The sequence below is a fragment of the Vespula pensylvanica genome, chromosome 15 (genome assembly GCF_014466175.1).
Source record: "Vespula pensylvanica isolate Volc-1 chromosome 15, ASM1446617v1, whole genome shotgun sequence".
Taxonomy (NCBI): Eukaryota; Metazoa; Arthropoda; class Insecta; order Hymenoptera; family Vespidae; genus Vespula; species Vespula pensylvanica.
The window spans coordinates 1778654-1802484 of NC_057699.1; the positions used below are offsets into that span (position 1 = coordinate 1778654).

The window sequence follows — 23831 nt, forward strand, 5'->3', positions numbered from 1 at the left end:
CGGAGAACCGGCGGCAGCGTCGGCCCCCAGGGCTCAGCTTCGAAAATACGTCGAGTTCGTGAAGAGAGAAGATAGAAAGAGAGAGAGACAAGCTATGTACTATGTATCTGTGTGTGTGTGTGTATATATATATATATGTATTTGTGTATGTGTATATGTGTGTGCAAGCGAGAGAGAAGGGAGTAGAGTTTTGTGTGCGAAAGCGGCGATATATCACTAGGCGACGAAACAACCAACCCCCGACGAGAGTTGCATTTGCATCGACGGACCCGACACTAACACACCAATACACACACAAAGAGAGACTTGGTATATACCCATGTGTACGAAGACGTCCATGGGTATACCTAAGCTGGGCACCGATCGACTTCATCCTCCTTTGCCACCCTCTTGTGCTCTCTCTCTTTCTCAAGCTATCGTGGGGGTGCGAAGGCCCATACTTCTCTAACCCCAAGGCCTGATTTACATTTTCTTTCCTGGCGCGAAGTCTCGTTCCACTCGATAAGAGGAAACGCCTCGATTCGTCGGTATTTCACCCCTTACGAGAAAGAGAGAGAAAAAGAGAAAGAGAGAGAGAGAGAGAGAGAGAGAGAGAGAGAGATCGAAAATGTAAAAGCGGAAATACCGAGCGAGAAAAGGCGTACGATTAAAACTATAAGGAAAAATGAACGATAACATTTCCCGTATCTCTATTCGATATAAATACTAGATGATATAATACTTATGCCTGTCGGAGTTGTTATCGAATGTTGTAAAAAAAAAAAAAAAAGCAACTCTGTTTCGATAATTCGGAAAAGTTAATTTTTGATGCCGCTTTTGATATCGAATTCGAGTGGAACTAATAATATAGTTTTTAATAGCTAACGCTACGTACGTTCCCATTAAGAATGACAGAAACGTCGTAAAAGTGAAAATCATGAAATAACTCGTTCCCGTTCTCTTCCTGGAACGGCCGGAGGAAGAGTCGCGAGTTGGTTGACCAGCTTTCCGAATACTCGATCGTAAATGCGAATCGATGGTGTGATAAGCGCGACGGGTTCGCGTCGACTGAAGTTTCGTTCGCATTTCGCGACGTATTCACGACGCATACGCGATATTCATCTCGATCGTCCGAGAGAGATATATCGATTCTTTTCGTTCCTGTTTCGTTTGGATTACCAGACCGATAAATTCCTTTTGGATGTGGTATCGTGGATTCGTTAAAAAAGAAAGAAAGAAAGAAAGAAAGAAAGAAAGAAAGAAAAAATAATAACGAACGTCGAGAATACCATAAAAAGTAAAATCGTTAATTTGTATAAAATATCGTCGAGGTAAGTTGATTCCGAGTATGGGACGGTTTGGAAATTGAACGTGGTATAACATACGTGTTAAAGAAAAGCGAGCGTCGCGACGACCGAAAGTATATCGCTGTTCTGCAAGTTACTAGCGTAGGATAAAAGGTTCGGCTCTATACTTTGAAGATCAGAGGGCTGGCACGAGGCACAACGGCATTCTCTTTCTCCTTTCTCTTACGCTGTACCACAACACGTCGTTTCTCTTTCTATCGCCATGCTTTTTTCTCTTTCTCTTTCTCTCTCACTCTCTCTCCTTCCCTCTCTTTCTCGGTTTACACTCTATAAACGGAGCAGCAGAAGCACGGCGCCGTTACACGATCACTGAATCATTGTTGGTGATAGATAGCGCAGCTGTTGCGCACGAGATCACACGTTCTCGAAATAGTTTGCAACAATACGCTTTCGCGGTACTACTAACCCTAACACAAGAGAGAGAGAGAGAGAGAGAGACAAAGTTCGATTTAACGAACGACTCGGTTCTTGCCAGATGGTTCTCTCGGTTCTCACCCAGCTAATTCTTGATTGCCCTCCAAAACGTTCGCCAATTTCGCAAACGTACGTCAAAAAAGATAAAGATAAAGAAAAAGAAAGAGAGAGAGAGGACTCTAACGTCGTCGAAGATCTTTTGGCACTCAACGGAGATGAAAGCGAATGGACGTGAAGAACGTTGGACAAATACCTTGCGTGCGAACGAACAGTACCAAGATATTTTCGATGAGACTCGATGAAGACTATGCGAGAGAAGGACGCTGCCAATCCTTGGAGTTTGTCGGCCAAACGAGAGAAACGTTGATCGATAATCCCTTCTCATCCCAAAACTGGCTATCTCGAATTTAATCTCAATGACGTTCGGCCACTGCTTTTTGTCGCAAATAGATCGCAATCCTCGAGCCCGAGAACGTGTGCACGAACGCGCTACATTTAAATCGGGTCTTGCGATTAGCCTGATTCATCGAGACGATGCCTCCTGACTCGGGCGAACTCGGAATTTATACTTCTGTTTAGTCTACGACGAAAGATTTCTCTTTTCTCTCTCTTTTTTCTCTCCTTGTTCTTTCTTTTTTCAGTATTCTGACTGAAACTCTACCTCCCACCCTTTCTCCTGCCTACCTTTTTCTCTCTCTCTCTCTCTCTCTCTCTTACTTTCTCTCTCTCTTTCTTTCTCTCTAACGTCTAATCCCAGTACTAATATATACCAGGATCAACGATACGCGCTACGAAGCGAGCTCCATTAACTTCGCGTCGGAATTAACCAGATTAACGCTCGCTTAGCGAGGAAATAAATTTCAATAAATAATAGCGGATTCCTGCATCATGCCGAGAACCGTAAAATTTCAAAGGACTTTGCTCTCGCACGTCTTCTCGCTTATAGATGAAAACAATTTCGTAGTAGACAAGAGATGAAGAAATCTTTGTGATGGAATCGTATGAATATTCGAATAATTATGGATACCGTGGATGAGATGGGCCGATTTATGAGAGCCTGTATAATTCATCCACGCGCCATTATTACGTTATGAAGGATAGGGCATATTATACGGAAGACCGGTAGTCTCGATCATCGAGTTTAGGGTTTAGAGAGAAGCAGGCGTGAGTGAGAGAGTGTGTGAGAGAGAGAGAGAGAGAGAGAGAGAGAGACAGAGAGGGAGAGAGGGAGAAAGAAGAAAGAGAGAGAGAGAAAGAGAGAGAGGACCGTGGTCGCTAGCTACCGTATAATTACACGAACGCCCCTTCCGGAGATGACGCGTTATTGCCTCAGGGCGACTTCCTCGTGCGAGTAAAGGCGAAATCCTCCTCCGGACCCTCCTTCAAGGTGGACCCAAGAGGCCTACTCGGCATCGCGTAATCGCCTCGTTACATTATGACTTTCGGAACGCTTGCTTTCCTGCCCTGAGGTAAGAGAGTACGCGTAGACCGAGCGCGAGAGCGTTTATCGCTTGCTGCTCGTAATTGACGGCTATGAAGAGACGAAAGAAAAGAAGAAAAAAAAAAACAAACAAGAAAACGAAAGAAGAACATAATAATAACAGTGCGGTTTTTGTATCGAACGAAAACTTAAGGTCGAATACGGAAATTTTAAAGTAAATATTGTGCGATAATATATGCACGTATAACGAAGTGTAAATTATCAACTTATCAATCTCGAATCTCTCTTATCGTAACTTCGAATATATAGATTTCGCGTCGACTATACACACACACACACACATATATATATATAAACTGCGACGACGACGACGACGACGACGACGACGACGAAATCGATCTGCATTTTCCATTCCCATTTTGCGTAGAGCCGTTCATCGAGCAGGTCTTTCCAAGCTTTATTGCTTTGCCTTCTTCGTTCCCGAGAGCGTAGAACACACCCTCTCCCTTTCTTCCCACCTGCTCCCACCGCGTGATAAATGGCCTTGTTTCATCCACCCTCGGCTCCGTCCTTCGAGAAAGTCTTATCAACTCGGACGCTCGGCTACTTCACCTCCTACCTCCTCCACCTTCTCTACCTCCATTCCTTTTATCCACCTTTTCTCCTTACTTTTTTCCCTCTTTTTTTCTTTCTTTCTCTCTCTCTCTCTCTCTGTTTCTCTCCTTTTTTCTCCTTTAAAAATCCACACCCCTATGAGCTATCAGCTAGCTAGACTCGAATTTCTCAGAATAAAACTCCCAATCTCGTTCACGTACGCAGACTTTTTTTTATATAACGTTTACGTTAAAACAACTTCATTTCCCTGAACGAGCTCGAAGTAGATATTCAGAACCGAAGTGACTTCGACGTAGGAAAGTTGGCGTGTTGCGGTGACGATTTATTTCGGGAGACCCGGAAAGAAAGTTAAATTGCGAATTGTGTGGCCGGAATGAGCTTCTCTCTTTCTCTCTTTCCTCTCTATCTCTATCTCTCTCTCTCTCTCTCTCTCTCTTTCCTCTCTTTCTTCTCTCTTTCTCTTTCAGTGTCGCAAACCGAGCGATCCGGTAACCGTAGTAATGTCGTTGCTGAATCCGTAGTCGTGGGTCGGTCTCGCGGCCGAGAAGAACTTGAGGAGGGGGTAGGGGTATGAAATGGCCCCCGGAGGAGTGATAGAGGCTACCTAATAGCTCACGGAATTGCCCCTGAAACACCTTTTTAATGAACTATTGCTACGGGAAATGAAAATGGGGGAGACGACAAGCTCTTTCTCTGCTTCGCCGCCACGCGATATATCTTCGGCTATCTTGGGAAACTTTATACGAATCCGTTGTGGCCGTTCCGAGGCAACGTGGTGTCTCTCGATTGAATTCGCGAGTATGGAAAGATTTCCTTTTTTTATTTTCTGTTTTTCTCTCTTTTTGTTTTTCCTTTGTTCTTTTTTGTAAATCCATGAAACATATAATTCACTTTGGAGATATATTATTCACTTACACGTAGATAGTGATTATTTTTATTGAATGATATTCCCTTTTCTATATTAATAACGGCACGTTGGAATAACTAAATTCTTTCTTCGCGAACGTGCGAGAAAACGCGATTCGAAAAAGAGATAGAGAATGGAGAATGGAAGAGAAAGAGGAGAAGAAAAGTCCGTGGATGGAGGCAAGCTGAGCCCAGCGAGACGTCGGCCGAAAACATTCCGGGGAATTAGACGCGGAGCCCCGGCAGGAGATCAAAAAAGGCAGTCTCGAAACGAAGACGAAGGAACGAGGCGATTTGTCAAAACGCGCATCGCCGCACGCGCTCCCCTCCGCGTCTCCTTTTACCCTCCATCGCTGATCTTCCTTTGTCATTGTTATGCTAACTACGTTCATAGATGGAAAGACGAGTAACGGGGGTTGAACGAGCCGAATGCTAAGTCCACGGAAATGAAATCCTTTCAAATGCGTATATACGTGAAACTTCCATGTATGTGTTGACCGTGTAAATCTTTTGCGAACGATCCAACCAAATCTTTATTACAAATCGTCCTGTTTATACGAAACTAACAATTTTTGCCTTTTCGAATTTTAAATGTAAATATTATCCTAGTTAAATACACACACACATACATACAAACATGTATATATGTAAGAATGTATATGTAAATATATATATATATATATATATATATATATATATATATATAATAAGACGACATGAACGGCGTTAATGAATAATGTAAACGAAAAGATCGAAAGGATGACGATGATATCCGAAATAAGTTTCTTCGAAAAAAGTCTAGATGTAAGTTAGGTTAGCTTGCATTAAAGTTCGATGACGTTGGTAAGGACAGGAGGTAAGACTACCCCTGTGGGAATCGAAACACCCGCCACCTGACCCATTAAGGGGTAGCCTCGACTTTGCCTTCGTACTAGTTCCTTCCTCCTGGTCAGCTGTAAGGGTTTGGATTATGGCTGTAGCTCGCGGTGTTTACGAGTCCACGAAGGCCGATTACCGTCCTCTGATCCGGATCGGTGTTCGTCTTGAGGCAAACTTCTGCACCGCATCGTCTCACGTATCTAGTTTAGAATTTATCTTTGTCGATAGAAACTACTACTATATTTCTGCGGTGTTTACGAAAAAAAAAAAAAAAAAAAAAAAAACAAGGAAATAAATAAAAGAAAAAGCAATCGTGCGTACGTCGATGACGAAGTTAAACACAATTAAGGCAAGTTTTTGTTTTCTTCTTATTATTGTTTTCTTCGGCTTCGATTTTCATCTTCAAGACTTTACTCTCTCTCTCTCTCCCCTCACATCGGCAGGACCGATTTCATTTCTTTTACAAACGCCGCGTCATCATTTTTCATAGAGCCCCGGACTCCAAAGGACCCTCGGAAAGAAAAAGGAGGTCTCTCTTTCGAGAGTTTTCACGGTACGACCTCCCACGGTTCGACCCTCGACAGGTTTTCGCGAAGGATCGTTCCTATGCGGTACCGCGTGCGAGACGATGAAGTAAGCGTGAAGAACGAAGCGAGAGACCCTTATATTCCATGCCACTGTAAACTATATCGACGCGTTTAAACGGCTCCACCGAGTATGCCGCGTCATCGTTACTAACAAGCTCGACGCGTGTAAGATCGGCACACCTACTACATATGTATCTAGCTAAAATATAGACACAACGGGCCAACGCCCGTACTCCTTTCAAAGTTCGATACGCGTTTCGCATAATTCTCTGAAGCTTATCCACTTAGGTAGACACCTACGTGGTTACATGATTCCTAGATCTTACGATTTCGCGAGTTCATAGATCTCGCGTTATCGGTACGCGACCAGCCTTCACCTCTTCCCTTCACCCTTCTCCTCGTCCTCTTTGACTCAACAACTATATTAGCATTTTATAGACGGTGGTACGGTGGACGTTGTTCCAGGAAAGAAATCATTTAACTGGAACAACTGGTTGTAACTCCGTGTAATGATTTTTCTCGCACCCTGTATTCGAGCTTTGACTTCGGCGGGTGGGGGGAGGAAGAAGAGGAGTAGGAGGAGTCGGAGAAGCGTAAACACGAATAACGACAAGGACGCGAACGACAACGAGAACAACGAGGTGGAAAGGAGAGGGATAGAGAGGGAGGTAGAAGGGGGAGGGAGGACAACGACGAGCAGCAAGTGATTTAGAATATTCGGTGGCGGATGTCAGCTATTGCTCGCCCACTGCGACGTCATTATGTCATCATCATTCTCCTTCGCGCGGAGCCCTCCCGTTGACGGGAGGCGCGCGCCTGGACATCACTCACCCGGAGCAAGAATCGAGCACGGGACGACGAGTCCCGGCTTCACTTACCGGCCTCAACGTCGGACAAGGCTAAACAATATTTATCATGTAGTGGAGGCCCCGTCACGCTGAATTGGAGTTCCGGTGCCACCCACGGCAAAAGCCAGTCTCACCCTGCCCCGTCTGATGCGAGTCAGTCTCCATAATCGGTCCTGAACTACCGATTAGACCCTCTCGGAAGACACTTCGGCTCGGTTCAAAGGCCGACTTTTATTTCTCTCAATGATTACAAAGTTCTATAAATAAAATCGATCGTTGCACGATTACGAACGATCTATAACCTATCCAACGTAAAACGATAATCTATCTTATTTTGCGACGACATAAACGTTAAACGATTCCATCGTAGCGATTGCGATTGGTATTTGCTATTTGCCATTGCGATATTCCTGTTCTTTCCTCTCAGGTACGATCTCAGTTTTCTTTTCGTTTCTTCCTCCCTTCGTTTCGGCTTCCGAGTCTCCGAGGAAATCATTGAATATGCAACTTAAGGAAATCCTTGGATATTGCGCTTTATTATAAACGGGCTCGCTTCTCTCTTCCCGAGCATTCTCTGCCTTCTATCCCCTCCTATAGCCTATCCCTACTACCCTTTGCCTTTCCCACTGGAAAGACTTTGCATGCGAATATTTTCAGATTCGAAAATATGCAAAGTCCCTCGGGAGATTCTCCCTACTCTTATTTCTTCTCTCTCTCTCTCTCTCTGTCTCTCTCTCTTTCTCTATTTTCCAACGTTATATTCAACGCGAACGAGAATCTCTCTCGCTTTACCCGCATGAAAGATACATAAGTCCTCCAGAAAGGGATGATGGATGGCATTCGAGAATGTCATGATCTCCTTGGCTAATTAAATATCTCGGTTCGTTCTACCGATTAAAAGAATTGTTCCGTGGTTTAACGTAAAATTGCGAACGAGCTTTCCATTCTTGTCCCGGTGCAATTAATCGTTCATCGCGAACCGAGCAGGTTTGAATGAGGAATCGCACGGGGTTATAAATACACGAGATTTTCATTTATATCCACCAGGATTGAATATCCTCGCGTAATACAGAAATATTTCATTTAACGCCGATAATCTCTCTTAAGAACGCGAACGATCCTTTCCCCGTTGATAATAACAATGTTGTAGTTTTTATAAATAATGTAACTTCGACTCTGTAAAATAATTTTGATTCGAACCCTTCACGGATTCCTCGAGGAGCTTCCCAAAATGTACTTTCGATCGCTTACACAACGCGCACGTCTCGTTCATTATTAATGACGCGCCCTTTCGTGGTTCCTGCAGCGAACGGGAAGCGTTTTCCCGGGAACTCGCAGCATGGCGGAGGTAAAGAGTAAGCTAGAGAGAGAGAGAGAAAGAGAGAGAGAGAGAGAGAGAGAGAGAGAGAGAGAGATTCGGTAAGAGATTTTAGGGTTCGAAGAAGGGAGAGATCGGACGTACAATTAGGCGAGCTTGTAATTAGCGTAAATTGTTTCCCTCCGCGGCGAGAAACGAGAGAGGGGATAGAGGAAAAGAGAAGCGGAGGGTTTCTGCCGGTAAACAGATTTTCCGCGGATGAATTAATGAAAAATATGATGAATGTTACGTTCAAAGTTGCGTAAAGCCGGGTGGTAATTAGGTGGTAAAGCGGGAAACGTGACCGTTCGTTACGAGAGTCGTACGTTTGGGTTTCCCTTCCCTGTTCTCTAGTATAGAGAGATGAGAAAAGGAAATACGCGTCTACGTGATATCTATGTATCTATGTATGTACGTATGTAAGTACGTATCTATGTATTTACGTGTGAGTGCTTGGAGTAAAAGAGAGAATTTAAAGCACCGACAGGTAGTAATCGGGCAACGACGCTTCCGGTTGACTCTTTCTCTTTCTTTCTCAAGACAAAATGCGAGAGAGATGGGGAGTTTAAGTATCGGAACGCAGGTGCCCGTGATCCTCCTTCGAAAATATACGGTTATCCGCTTAACTTAGACGCCGCCGAGACGGAAGCCATCGCCTGTACGCGTAATATACTGCCCAATAAAAACTTAGTTACTATCGCTTCCTTGTCCTCGTCTTCTCTTCCTCCTCCTCCTCCTCCTCCTCCTCCTCCACCATCTCGTCTCCTTCTTTTTCCTCCTTCTACTCATTCTCCTCCTGGTCGCTCGTTCGCAACCTGCTTTCCTTTCCGAGAGAAAAACGTAGTTACTACTGTCTAAGGTGTAGAGGGTAGGTACATATATATATATATATATATATATATATATATATATATATAAGAGTAAATAAGACGAGGGAGAAGGCCGTAAAGGCAAGGAGGAAAGCCGAAAGAAAGAAGAAGAGAAAGGGCTCGTTCTCCGTGGTTTTTAACAATTTCCTTGGCCGTCGTTATCGAATGTGTGGTCAACGGGCTGGCTCTAGAAGGTACGCGAGCTAACGATACGACGGGATGCTGTCTCGAGACAATAACGGTTCCACGGGCCATCAAACGAGCTTCCGAATGGCTAGCAAGGACTTCGGGAACGCCGTAAGCTTCTCTCTCTCTCTCTCTCTCTCTCTCTCTTTCTCTCATTCCCTCTCGTTTCTCCCTTCCAACGAAAATGGCAAGAACTGTAGAGTGTCTCGTCGAGTCCTTAAGCAAGAAAAGGAGAACGTTCGGTGTCCTTTATGGGAAGTAAAACACCGTCCTCGCGTTCAACTTTCAGGACGAGGGATAACGAGAAGGCGTACCGTTAGCTACGTACGAAGTCTTAAACTTTCTCCGTGTATTCGGCAAAGTATCTAATCATTCCATTAGTCGTCTCTTACGTCTTCGTAACGTTTCCGTTTCTTTCCGACCAACCGATAATTATAATTATAAATAAAACCCGCATAATGTGGTAATGTATAACTATATACGGATAGGTAGGTATATTTGCGTGTAACAAAAGTTTCCTTGGAAATGAAAATAAATTTCTTCGAGGGGCCAGCGAAAGAAATAGAAAAAACAAAAAGAAGAAGAAAGAGGAAACGAAGATAAATTCAAATTTAGATCTCGACTTAAACTCTTACACACATACATACATTTTGCTTTGCGTATGAAAGATAAAAAATAGTGTTTGGTCACGCGCGTTGAAAAAAAGTGCGATCGCAAGAAACAATGAAGTCTCTATATCACCCATCGAGGCATATGCTCACTTGGACTGTTTCACGAAAAGGCTGAAGGCGCCCAAGGGTTGCGTGTGTTTTGCTACGGCAGCCATCGCGAGAACACTCTGGAGGGTGGCAGATTGTTTGATGGTTGATTGTCGCACACCGCTTCGGGGGTCGTCTGATTGGGTCGCCGCGAAACATCTGGCGGCCTCCCGCGGGGCTTCCGGACGACAATCATCCTACAATCGCGAGGTAATACCCCGAAAGACGTCTTCATTCGAGGGACGTACGGGACTCGGATGAAAACGCAAGATCCAACCTTGATCGTAAATGTTGCCCGACTTGGAATCTTGATCGATCTTGAGGATAAAATAGTCGACTGAAAATATATGATCTCATACGATTTCTTATTTCTTCGTCGTTATCATTATTATAATTGTTATTATTGTCGATCGTCGTTGTTGTTATTGTTCTCCAGTTATTCTCAATTGAATGAAACAGGACGATTCGATAGAGAGGAGCGATCGTAGAAAATCCTATTCCCAAGATTTTCTCTACGAACTCTGGTATCGCGGTTTAGGTACGGTTCATCGTACGATTTCAGCAGTATAGTCGAAGCATGCATAATCGCGAACAGGCCGAAAAGAGCAGGCCATTTCTGCCTTTTAAAAGCGAGGTACCGAGATCCAACGGAAGAGGAGGTAGAACGAAGAGAGGAAGAAGGAACTTTTACAAAACCCATCTATCCCCCAACCCTTGCCGCGTAGAGACACTGATACCTACCGGCTGACGGTACCCGCCTACAACCGACGACAATGGATCCTTTGCGAGCAAAAAAGCGTAAAAAGGAAGGAACGGAAAGTGAAGGAGAGAGAGAGAGAGAGAGAGAGAGAGAGAGAGAGAGAGAGAGAGATAAAGAGAGAGAGAAAGAGAGACGACGATTCGGCCGCCTCGAAGGCTCACAGAAGAGCCGTTGAACAGGGACAATGCTTTCATCATTGCCGCTCTTTCTTTCATTCTCCGCGCCGGAGGTGGACCGCTCACTCTTTCTCTCTCTCTCTCTCTCTTTTTCTCTTCCACCTCTCTACCGCCATTACAACCACGTTCCTCGCCCTTGCCTCCCTCCGCCCCCGCTCCACGGCTTCTCGTTTTCTTTTCGATGTCGCAAAAGCGACGTCTAAGATCATTCCCGGCGGTCTCTTCTTCTCATCCCGTTTCTTTGACTTATTTTTTTTCGTTCTTTCTATCTTTTTGTCGTTCTTCCTTTTCTTCTTCTTCTTCTTCTTCTTCTTCTTCTTCTTCTTTCGTTATTTCACCCCGTTTTTCGTTTCCTTAATATCGTAATATCGTTAATACATGACGATATGATTATTCGGAAGCAATCGACGATTCAAAGGGAATAAGTGAAATTCTTAGCTCCGGTTGGCACGTGTTGCCGATCACGTGTAGAGATTAGAGCACGCGAAGAAGTATTACTACTACTAGTAGTAGTAATAGTAGTAGTAATAATAGTAGTAGTGGTGTAGTAGGTAGTACTCTACTAGCGAGCCAATCCAGGAATGTAATTCGAAACGGAGTGTTTGCGTGCCTTGCGAGAAAGAAGGGGAGGGTCCAGAGAGAAAAGACCCTTGACTCGAATCCGCGTGTAATAACGCGATAATCTTCTCGCGCAAAACAAATAACGGGGTTCGTAAAGGCGCCCTTTGGATACTTTAGGCTCGTCGCAACCCTTTTGGAAAGAGGACTCGATCCCTGGTGATCGATCACAATCGACTGACTACTCGCGTACGAGGGCGTTCTTTCGTAAGGTCGACGCGCACGAAGAATAGAACGAACGCCGTAGGGTTTAGGGTTACGACCCTATTTTCTCGCTCTTTCTCTCTCTTACTCTCTCTCTCTCTCTCTCTCTCTCTCTCTCTCTCTCTCTCTCTCTCTCTCTTACTCTAACACCATAGGCGCCGTTGTTATTCCTCCAACGAAAACTATTTACAAAGTCGGAACTAATGGCATCAAGAGATTTCGCTCCGTGTACCGCAGCACTCACCCTTCTCTTAGTACGCTAGCAAACTCGACATTAGCGCGAGCCGTTTCTAATCTAAACCATACCGTACGCAGTGGCGTAAAAGTGAATTTATCTTATACGGATATAATAAGGTATATCATGGCTTATCATGAAATTTTTTCAATACATTTCTGTTTGTTTTCTTTTTCTTCTCTCGAACCAAGACTGGTTTCGTCGATAGATGAACTTTTATATTCAATAAGTTTCTTCGTGAGTAGTCTTCTTCTCGCGTACTTAGTTTCCTTCGTTCACGATCTCTGGATGAGATCGTTGGGACGTGTCCTCTCGGCCTACGCCAGTGATAATGCCGGATTTCGTCGGGAGTAAAGCGACTCGTAGCGATAGCGGATTGGAGAGAGAGAAGAGCTAACGGAGGCGGAGAAGAGGTAACAGATGTACACGCGGAGCGTAATGCAATAAAAGTTTGTCGGCTGGCTCGAAACCGTATGCATATTGACTCGGTCGATCTCATAACGCTACCGATCCTACACTCTCCTCTATATCTCCCTATCTCACTCTTTCTCTCTCTCTCTCTCTCTCTCTCTCTCTCTCTCTCTCTCTCTCTCTCTCTCTTACGTACATCTTCTATCTCTCCTCTTTATCACCGGACGCGCGTAGGTGGGATCCGTTCGCCGGGATGCCTTTAACTCGATTTCACGAGCGTACCGTGTCGTCCATTTCGTTATTTCGCACCCCTGCAGTCCGTTTTAAAAATAGATCCCTTCCTCCGTTTAAACTTCCATATCGACATTTTCGCGAGTCGTCCTTTAATACCGTGTAGATACCTACGTTTCTTTTCGTCGGAATCCCCATTTCTCCATCCACTCGAACGAACGAACGAACGAACGAACGAACGAACGAACGAACAAATCGAAAAGGACGGTAGAAACCTAGAGGCGAATTTCTATCGAGCTTTCCACGAGCTTTATTGTTACGAATTTAATTGACCGGAAGCTCGACAATCCCAATCTGGAAAGTACGATGGCTCTGGAATCGCTTCAACTTTGTACTCGGAAAACAACCCTTTCCTATCTCTTTCTCCCTATAACAGTGGCATCAACCACCGGCCGCGAACCCAGTCTGCACAAATGGAAAACGGATTGATTAATCGTAGTAATTACCGATCAACCCCCGCTAATTAGATATCCGACTCGTACTCACCCCAAGGCCCCCAGAGGCTAGAGGCTTTCCTAGAACTCGCTATGGGACGAGACGGTGATGCTCGTGGCATCGAAGCGAGGGGACCTGGTGTAGCAAGGGGAATAGGATTGTTTGACGGAGTCAGCCAATGAGATATTGGATGGACTTTAAATATCCTCAGCGATAATTATTATTATTTCATGAATGAAGAAAGAATAGAAAAGGAATCTCTGGGAAGGAAATATGCAAAATAGTATTTACGTGGCGCCATTGTCACTTTTTTTTCGTGAGACGCGTGCCAGGCACGTTGATGCAAGAAGAGACAGAAAAAGATCAACGAAGAGTATAGAAAAAAGAGACCCGAGGGGTCGAGAGGCCTATCGATAGCACGTATCGTTAAGAATGAAATTCTGGAACGAAATCGAAACCTCGTACTCACGCTCGACCGAGCCGAAAATTTTGAAAGGCTTGCATAAGGATCCTCTACGTTCGCAGGAAACCAACGAAAAAGGTGATGGAGCGAAGCGATACGAGTGGTATATACCGGTGACACCGCACACCGGGCTAACTTGCGGATCGTTCTATCACCTGCTTGCTACTACTTGTCGAGAAGTTACGCGTCTTTCTGATTGATTATTTTTTATTTTTTCGTTGCTTCTTTTCTTTTTTTTTTTCTTTCTTTTTTTTTTCTTTTTTAATTCTTCGGCACGAATCGTGACCCAAGACGTTGTAGTTCTTACAATAGATAAGATCGTCGAAACAGCCAGGTTTCTCGAGTATTTAGCACGTTAACAGGATGAACGACGAAATTCTAACTCGGCCGATGTTACTTCCAAACGACTCTCTTCCTTCCCGAACGATCTCATTTGGAGGGACTTGTCTATTCTCTTTCTCTTAGAACTAATCGAACCTCCCAATCTACGCCACTCGGATACGAAGCTCACGGTCTTCGTGCAAAGTAGAAACACATTTAGGAATGCAAACGATCCGCGGATTAGTTCCGAGCTAACTCGCAAATGGTTTAATCGTTCTAATTTAACGTGTATGCGATGTGCATAGTTTGAAAGAAATCCGATCGGTCATCTGATCTCGCGATCGAGAAAAGAAATGATTAGGGGGAAAGTTGAAAAATAAAAGAAATCAGACAAGATCAATGGCGATCTCTAGGAAGAGAGTTTGTCGGGCATCGACCCGGTTTACTTTGCACGCTTCGAGGAATAAACGAACGAGATTATGTTCCACGTAGTCGCGCGAGAGTGACGTTTAACGGGCATAGCCTTTAAAAGCGCGACATCCGTGCAGCGCATTACGATATTTGCAAAGTCTCGATGGGGTGGAGGAGAAGAAGAAGAAGAAGAAGAAGAAGAAGAAGAAGAAGAGGAGGAAGGAGGAGGAGGGAGACGAAGAAGAAGAAGAAGAAGAAGAAGGAACGGCCGGCAGAAGAAGGAAGAGGAGGGTAGAAGAGGACTGCCGAGGGAAGCAGGGATATTAACATCCGGTCCGCAGGGATTTATGGCCCCATTCGCGTGGCTCCTGGGCCTCGGACGATTTTGTAAAACGAAATGTCTCGTTAGCAAGTCGGTTAGAGCCGAATGCGTATATATACGTATATATGTATATTGCGTTTGGATGTGTATACGCTAATGCGTGTATGTATATGTGTATAGTATATATGGTCCGCATAGGGAACACCGTGGACTTTCCTCGTGGTTTTACAGCGATCTAAATTACCTCGCGACGTACGGTTATGATGTTAACGATATCGTGGAGGTCGCTAGGTGGAAGAGGAACGTGATCCGTTGCGTTGTTTTGTTTACGTTCATGTACATACGCGAGACAACATCGTTGCTGCCGAACGATAGATGAGAAGAGAAACAGCTGAAAAGAGAGATAGATAGAAAGAGAGAAAGAGAGAGAGAGAGAGAGAGAGAGAGAGAAAAGGAGAGAGAAGCGAGCCATAAAAGGCGTATAAAATTATAAAACGGATTTAAGTAATTTCCCGAGATAATAGCGGATATAAAAGCCCGATGGGTTGTAAAGTGAAAGAACTGAGTAGCATAGCAAAATCCACGCTTCCTTTTACGAGCGAAATCGGCATCGATGCTTGATCCTCGAGATCGAGGAAACGCCAGTGCAGCGATACGAATCTTTGATGGCCCGTTAGATCCGCGAGACCCACCCTGTAGATATTTTTTTAAAGAGCAACGCGGGAACCTTTCCAGATTCTTCGTCGGCCTTTACGAATGACTCGAGGTGTAGATTTCCGAGCGGAAACGTCGGATCTGTCTTTGTTTGGAAAAGGCGCTTGCTTTCTTTTCGTAGAAACAGAGAGAGAGAGAGAGAGAGAGAGAGAGTGAACGTGCACGAGGCAGTAAATTCGCGTAGCTACGATGAGAAATCTTAGGGAGAGAATCGCTCTTCGTCTTAGAAGACGCAACATCGAAAGCCTCTTAAGAGTTTCCACGATGTCGCAGCTGTGAGTGATAAAATTATTTCTCTACTGGCTCCTCGATGATGGCGTCGCCGAATAAAACGAATCGAGAAAGTCGGATGTGTCGGACGCATACGAAAGATGAGAGAAAAAGAAGGAGGAGAAGGAGGAGGAGGAGGAGGAGGAGGAGGTGAGTGATCGCGTAGGGAAAAACGCGTTAATTGAGGAGGCCGCGGGAAAGTGCGTCGTAGAGATAAACGACCTGAGCGATAAAATTATTTCAAAGCCGGCTTAAATAGAGTAAATCGCGTGGTAGGTAAGAGGGTAAGGGGAAGAAGAGAATAGGAAGAAACAGAAAGAGAAAGAGACATAGAAGGCGTCGAAATAAACGGCCCAAGTGTCAGCTAACGGGGCAGACCTCGAGGGCTGGACGAAGTGAGAAAAAGAGAGAGAGAGAGAGAGAGAGAGAACTGTTAGGGAAGCCGATAAATAACCACTGGTTTATTAGTGAGATAGACGAGAGGGTGAGGAGAGTGCGGTTAAATTAGCAAGAATATTAGTACGCGTTCGCGCCAGCGTTACTCTCTCTCTCTCTCTCTCTCTATCTATCTATCTATCTATCTACCTCTTTCTCCTATTTTCTCTCTTTCTCATCGTATCGCGGATTTAACAGGCGCAAGCGACGGCTGCCTCCACCGAAGGAGAAAGCACGTACTCCCTACCTACCTATCTACCTATCTAGTTAGCTAGCTACCTAGGTACCATGCGCGAAGAAAGGAGGGCGAGACCCAGCGTAAGTAATAACTGGCGTAGATTGCTCAAGGGTTGTGCGAGCGCGAAAGAGAGAGAGAGAGAAAGAGAGAGAGAGAGAGATCAAGTAGAGAAGGCTACGACTTATCGGACGTTTCCCAAACGATTTCTTTGGCTCCCTTGAAAACCGATAAAAAATTGTTAGCCAGTTATATTTAGCGAACGCGTAAGAACTTATTTTCACTAAGAAAACCTTAACCACTTTCCTTAACGAATTTAAGAGCTACGTGATTTAGAAACGTTCGCGTGGAAACGCCGTGACAGCTCGTTTGAACGAGCTTTACTACGAAAGTAACTCGAGTAACATTTTGGTATAGGACCGAACGTAGAGTAGTTTTCTTTGCGATTCTTATAGGAACGAACGTTTACGCGCGCTCACCGAGGACTTCCAACGGGGGAGAATTACACGCGGTAACAAGCTGGCAACGATTCTAACTACTGTCCGGGCGTTGATATATGTGACGGAAAATTGTGGGCGAAGGGACGACCAACGGAATACCAGAGAAAGAAGAAGGAAAAGGAAAGGAATAACATCGAGGAGGCGAGAATAGGGTGGGTAGAGATCTTTTCCGTCAGAATGAATTTCTCCACGTGGAATAAAGGAAATTATAGAAGCTGCGAATGGAAGAAAAATATTTTATTTAGGAATTATTTCATTTGTCTCGGGTATTCTAATTAGAAGCGGTTATTTCTAATCCCCACGTCGTCCTCGTCGTTTCGTTGCCGTCTCTTAATCGAGACGAGGAGGAACGCCGCGCCGGCTAGCAGCAACGAGTACCAGAGAACGCTCGCTCGCTCGCTCGCTCGCTCGCTCGCTCGACGGTGCAACGGGCCACGCTCTAATTGCATTACGGAAACATGAGTTTCCCTCGGTGAAATATATCACGAAACTTATCGCGCCACGAAGAAATTGCCGTGGTGCTTCGCATGCACTCTCTCTCTCTCTCTATATATATATATATATATTTCGTTTTCTCTCTCTTTCTCTCTCTCTCTCTCTCTCATTCTCCCGTTCTCTTTCATTCTCTCTGAAGCGCAAGCTTGGATCCGCCTACGTGCAAGCCCTCGTACCTGGCCACCTACGCCAGCCGTACCTTCTTCGTACCTGTCCTACGTACATTTTCTAACGCTTTGCTCCGACCATCTAGATCAGCCATGATTGAACATAATTAAAAATACCGATCGTATCGTTCGATCGAATGTTTTTTACGTCATATATTGAAAAACCGAGCGTATCTCGTGAGAATCGTTTCGTGATAGGATAGAAGGATCGACGGAAAATCACGGTTGTTAACGCGAGCCAAGAAACGATTTAGAAACGACTTATCTAAGAGAAGAAGGATAATAGATATACCGTGGAAGCGTCGAATACGTACGGAACGAGATGTTAACGAAATATGAGCTAAGCGAAAGCACGAAATACTGGGAATAGGCAAAGATCAGACCGTCCACTCTCTCTCTCTCTCTCTCTCTCTCTCTCCCAAAAATTCCAAATCGACGACTATACTCCGAGAGTTACTCTAACGCTTTTCCATAATTGCGGAAAGAAGAGAAAACGAGGAACGGATGGGGTTCTCTACGTGTGAAAAATTCGTTAAGTGTCTTGGAAGACCGTGCCTTACCGCGGTACTTGATTTGTGCTCAATTACGCTCGTCGCGGACCAACATTCCTCCTTCTCCTTTTCTTCCTTCTTCTTCTTCTTTCTTTTTTCTCTCTTTTTTTTTCTTTTCTTTTCCTCTCTCTGTCTCTCTCTCTCTCTTTCTCTCTCTCTCTCTTCCAACATCGTCCTCGTTCCCTCTTATTACTCTCGCGGAGAAAGAGAAGCTGAAGAACACGATTTTATTTATAAATGCGTGCGACGAACCACCCGCGTCTACGTGGCGTCGCGAAATAAGGAGGAAGAGGAGGAATTTCGAGGAAGGCGAAGGAAAGAGTAAGACGCAGCGAGCGATTCGTTTCGCATTTTATATCCGCGCGTGAAATCGACCGCCACCTCCGACTCTTCCTTCTCTCTCTCTCTCTCTCTCTCTCTCTCTCTCTCTCTCTCTTCTCTTTCTACTTTTTTTCTTTGAAATTCGCCTCCATCTCGCTGATTCCTCTTCCGTTAGAACGAAACGATACGGACCGTAACACTCGGATTATTTCGATCTTTGCTCCTGCTAAAGTTAGCCGAAGAGATTACCACGTCGCAACATGCTTTTCTCGCGTCCGAGAAAGAGAGATAGAAGAAAGGATAGAGTCCTTCCGCCGAGTTTAAGGGATAAAGAGACCAAGTTGCAAGGCGTCTAAATATCGTCGCGAGTAAACAAGGGGGCCCCTCGTAATTCGGATACTGGCGCAGGTGCCACGCTGGAACATCTATCAAGATAGGAAGATAGAAGACTCGAAGGGAGATTGGTAAAAGGGTAATGGGGGAGAGAGAGAGAGAGAAAGGGGTGTTACCGGGTGGTCTCTAGGTTCGAGGATCAACCCGAAGAAACGGGGATTTCGCGAGACAGGAGAAACTAAGCTCCTCTTTTCCCTCTCTTAACCCTTTCCAACCTAATATCGAATCCTTGGGAATTAGTATTCTCTCATGAACGTGAATCCTTCGGAGCTTTCGTTGCCTCTGTCGCTTCTCATTCCTGATTACGGATCGATCCACCTAAGTCGTCCTCGATCGGACGTTCTAAATACACGCGAACTCACCGACCGCACTAAATTACAAGTCCGGCTAAATCGCGAGCACGGTAAAGAGAGTCGTAAAACTTTAGCCAAGCAATTACGAGCCAACGAGCCTTATCTTGTAACAATCTTTAACGCAACCCTTTTCTTCTTCTTCTTCTTCTTCTTCTTCTTCTTCTTCTTTCCTTTTTTTTCTTTTTTTTTCTTCCTCTTTTTCTTCTCCTTCTTTCTTCGATCGCACGCAGAGAGAAAGAGAGAGAGGGAGAGAATTTTTTTTTACATATAAGTTATCCAATAGATCCACATATCTTCGCGATAGGGGCGTGGAGAGATCGAAAAAAAGTCGCTCGTCGTTTGCGAGCACAAAGACGGCGAGTTTCGTAACTCGTTTCGAGTATCCTCGAGAATATCCTTCGAGCTGCCTACGCTAACGATGTTTCGAGCGTTTTGCTCGGCTAAGAATGCAAGTCTATACCGAGTGCATCGTATAACTTGATAACTCTTACTTATTTCAATGTAAAAAGAGAAACGGAGAGAGAGAAAGAGAGAGACATATGGTCCAAGCGAAGAGAAGTTTATATCCGCGAGAACATCTCGGATGAGTTTTTCTCAAGAATGAAAATTCTATGTAAAAGCGTTTAATGCTTTTATCGGCCGTAAAACTTTTATTACTAGGTACGACTAAACTTTTCCGCTTAGAAAGTACGTCGAAGGACAAGTCGAAGGAACGCCTACGAACATGTTAAAACTGTCCTTCTCCGTATCTCGGATGAAATAAAATGGACGAAAGAGGGAAAGAATGAAAGGAGGAGGAAAAGGAAAAAAAAGGTAACGAAGGGAGAGCAAAAGAAAGGTAAATTCGGAAGGACGTAGAGTAGATAAGGATAAAGTAAAAAAAGGAAAATAAACATAAAAAAATAAAAAAAGAAAGAAATAAAGGAAGAATGGAAAGAAAGGAAAGAAAGAGTTGATTCGTGCACCACGGCACGTCCGTTCGATGTGAACGCCCACCGACTCGCGTCGGTCGTACTTTGTACTCGCGTGATTGGCGCGCTGAAATAATCAGCTTGTTGTCGAGCGTCGCGGCCGAGCGTGCACGGCTCGTTTCGTTTGATGTACGGCTGTAATTTCAAAGTGTCTGGAATTCACGTGTATGACACGTTCGCGTCGTACTGTGTGATTCGAGCCGGCCGCGAATCCTTTCCTTCGAAGAGAAAAGGAAAGAGAGAACAGGAGAGAAAAAATTTTTTTCCTTTCTTCCCCGCGACACGCACGTCGTAAAAAGAACGAGGAACGGCTTCAAAGATAAGCCGAGTGGAAACCTTATCGCTGCATCGACTTGCCTTCTATAGTTTCGTAACGCCCGACGATTATTACTTTGCGTTGTCGAGCCACGGCGATACGCATACCTCTCTTTCATATAGAAAGAAAGAAAGAAAGAAAGAAAAAAAAAAAGAAGAGAAAAGAAACGAAGAGAAATAAAAAGGGACACGTGACTTAAAACAATTCTCGTAATCACTATATTAATTACTCGAGGATAAGATAAATAATAATCTCTCTGACTCACCAATTATTAACTTGAAGAATCGTCAACCCCGTGTCCTGTGCCAGTTGTTTCTTCTGATCCTCCGAGGGGTACGGATGCTGTAAAGAAAAAAAAAGAAATTCAAGAATTTAGGTCAGAGTACGTCTTCCCGAGGATTCGTCGCGAATCGTTAGCGTCACGAGGAGAAAATTTCCATTCCGCACGTCCGGCCCTGAGAGAACGTTTTACGTTCGATCCGGACGCTTAATGAACGCAACAAGGTAAGAATAAACGTTCCGTGAAGGCGCGCATCGCGCTATTTCGCGCGTCTACTCCGAGTGATTTACAGGGCACGTGCACGCGTTCTTCTTCCTCTCTCTTTCGTTCTATCTTTCTTTCTCATCCACGAGGACAATTTCTACCTACGCGAAAAGGGGGAGAAAGAAAGAGAGAAAGAGAGAGGGAGAGAGAGAAAGAGAGAGATGCCTGGAGCGTTGCGAATGTCAGGACGCACCTGCGAAAATATTATTTATTACCGACTAACAACAACAACAACAACAACAACAACGACGACGACGACGACGACGACGACGACGACGACGACAAGGATAACGTCGACGACGATGAAAAAGGAAGACTGCGAAACGGAGCTGGAATGAAGGAAGAAAGACAGAGCACTTGAACGTAGTATATCCTACTCTCGGCAGGACAAGACAGGACGGCCAAGTTTTATCACGTTGTTGCATCGGTGCAGATGCGCGCTTCCGCGCTCTGCTCGTCCTTGTTGAGTACAGGAAAGATCGTACTACTTCTTTCGTATTTTCCTTAGATTAGATAGAAAGGGAGAGAGAGAGAGAGAGAAAGAGAAAGAGAGGGAGAGGCGGAAGGAATTTTACGAGACAGCGATGTAAAATTATGAGGAGTTAGATGACGGAGACATATGTAGAACGTCAGGAGACTTTGGAATAATAATTTACAAAGGTCTAAATAAAGGATGGATCGAAACTGAAACTGTATTTTATGTTTAAATTAGCACCGTTCCCTTTTCTTTTCTTTTCTTTTCTTTTTTTGTTTTTTTTTGTTTTTTTTTTTTTGTTTTTGAAAAATCCAATTCTTTGATATTAGAAATCTTTTCCCACGTTTAAAAGAAACAAGAGAATGAGAAAGTTAAGGATCTAAGGCGTAAGGAAAGATGGGACGCATGTTTCAGGAAGCAGCCCGAGTCACGGTTAAAACGAAAGCGAGTGTGTCGCGAGTTTACAGTGAAATAGGAGGTGGATGGATGAGGGATGGCCTTCTCGGATATTCCATCGTTCTTGCGGCACGGCTCCATACATTCGTGTATAAATCTGGACGGTTCTCGTGCGGGGAAGTTACTGCGGGCATTAATTTTGCACTTGCGGCCGGCCGTACGCGCGTCTTTCGAACGTTCTTGCTCGCGGGTGACGGCCAAGACGCGTATCTACTTACATACCTATGTATGTATGTATTTATATACGTACGTATGTATGTATGTAACGTACATACGTACAGCGATTTCTCGAAGGAAAGATACCAGACGACTTTTGCACGCGCGCCTTCACGTCAAACTACGCCGAAAGCTATGTTCTCTCTCTCTCTCTCTCTCTCTCTCTCTCTCTCTCTCTCTCTCTCTGTGTTTCTCTGTTCCTCTCCGTTTCTCCGTTTCTCTCTTTCTCGTTTCTTTTATTTTTATTTTTCGTTATTCACGAGGACGACATTAACCTTCCACAATTTAACGAATTCAAGGACGAAAATTCGATCCTTTATATTCCATTAAATTAAAGATTAATTTTTATTATATCTTAAGCGATGCGGAAGATAAGGAACACGAATCCGAAATCATGAAGGTATTAATCGCGGATACAGGCAGGATCGTGACTACATCTCCATTTCAGTACGCGTATTCGCGTCAACGGCCTTTAAAAGCGGACATAAAGGCAACCTTAACCGCATCGAGTGTGCAACAAAACGCGCATCGGAAGCAATACACCGTAGCTACAACATACATGCATACACACACGCGTATACATAGGTTATAACATTGAGTGTAGGAAAACGGGCCGAAGGGTATCTCGTTTACGCAGAAAAGCAACGCGAGAGAGCGTGTAACGCAAGCGGCCGAACCGCATCATATTTTTACATAATTAGCACGTGGTGCTCGTGGTATTAGGTTGCCCCGTCGTTACTTTTTGCCGAGGCCTGCGGTATTTTTGGAAACCGCCGTGGGCCTCGACGTACCCCATCCCTCTCACACTCTCTCTCTCTCTTTCTCTCGATCCTGGTATATCATGTTTCTTGGAGGCGAGCCATACCGTACATCGTACACTACGGGAACGTGGCTCTATACCCTCTTCCAGCACCACCCGAAAAGCCCATTGTGAGTCGGCTGCGTGTATACGCGATCCGAGCGATTCTTATCCTAATTAAATCGGCGGAGTGCATTGTCTGGGCGTAGAATTTCTATCGGATCTCGTCTCTACCGAGTGTATATACATATGTACATACCTATATATATACTTATATACGTGTGTGAGGAAAGAGAGATAGAGATAGAGATAGACGGAGAGAGAGACAGAGAGAGAGAGAGAGAGACAAAGAGTGAGAGAAAGAGAGTATCACGAAGAGGAGGATCGAGAAGCTGCTGCCGTAAAGTACCTGCTATCGGTAACGGTACCGATGGAGAACCACCCCTTTTGCTCTTTTCTTTCGAAAACATACGAAGCTTCAGTTAAAGAATTGTTTTCTTTGTTTGAGAAGGAAAGAGATAGAGAGAGAAAGAGAGAGAGAGAGAGAGAGAGAGAGAGAGAGAGAGAGAGAGAGAGAGAGAGAGAGTAAAAGCTTTTCTTTTTCTTTCGATTCAGCTTTCGTTGGTGTATGCATAAAACAATCAAGATAATTGTTGATGCTTCCTGGGGTCTGCCTGTTTTCCACTTTCCTCTCCCCGAGAGAGCTGCGGAGAATGACGTTGGAAGGGATGAGAGAGAGAGAGAGAGAGAGAGAGAGAGAGAGAGAG

At 44.6% G+C, this 23831-nt stretch overlaps 1 protein-coding gene across 5 annotated transcripts in view; it reads right to left on the reverse strand.

The window, feature by feature from the left end:
• Positions 1-23831, reverse strand: part of LOC122634499 (homeobox protein homothorax) — a 352644-nt gene that overhangs the window by 52116 nt on the left and 276697 nt on the right. For all 5 annotated transcript variants that reach the window (XM_043823493.1, XM_043823494.1, XM_043823491.1 and 2 more), the window contains one exon: positions 20840-20916. In XM_043823493.1, the coding sequence (XP_043679428.1) occupies positions 20840-20916 (77 nt within the window). The remainder of the gene's footprint in view (positions 1-20839; positions 20917-23831) is intronic.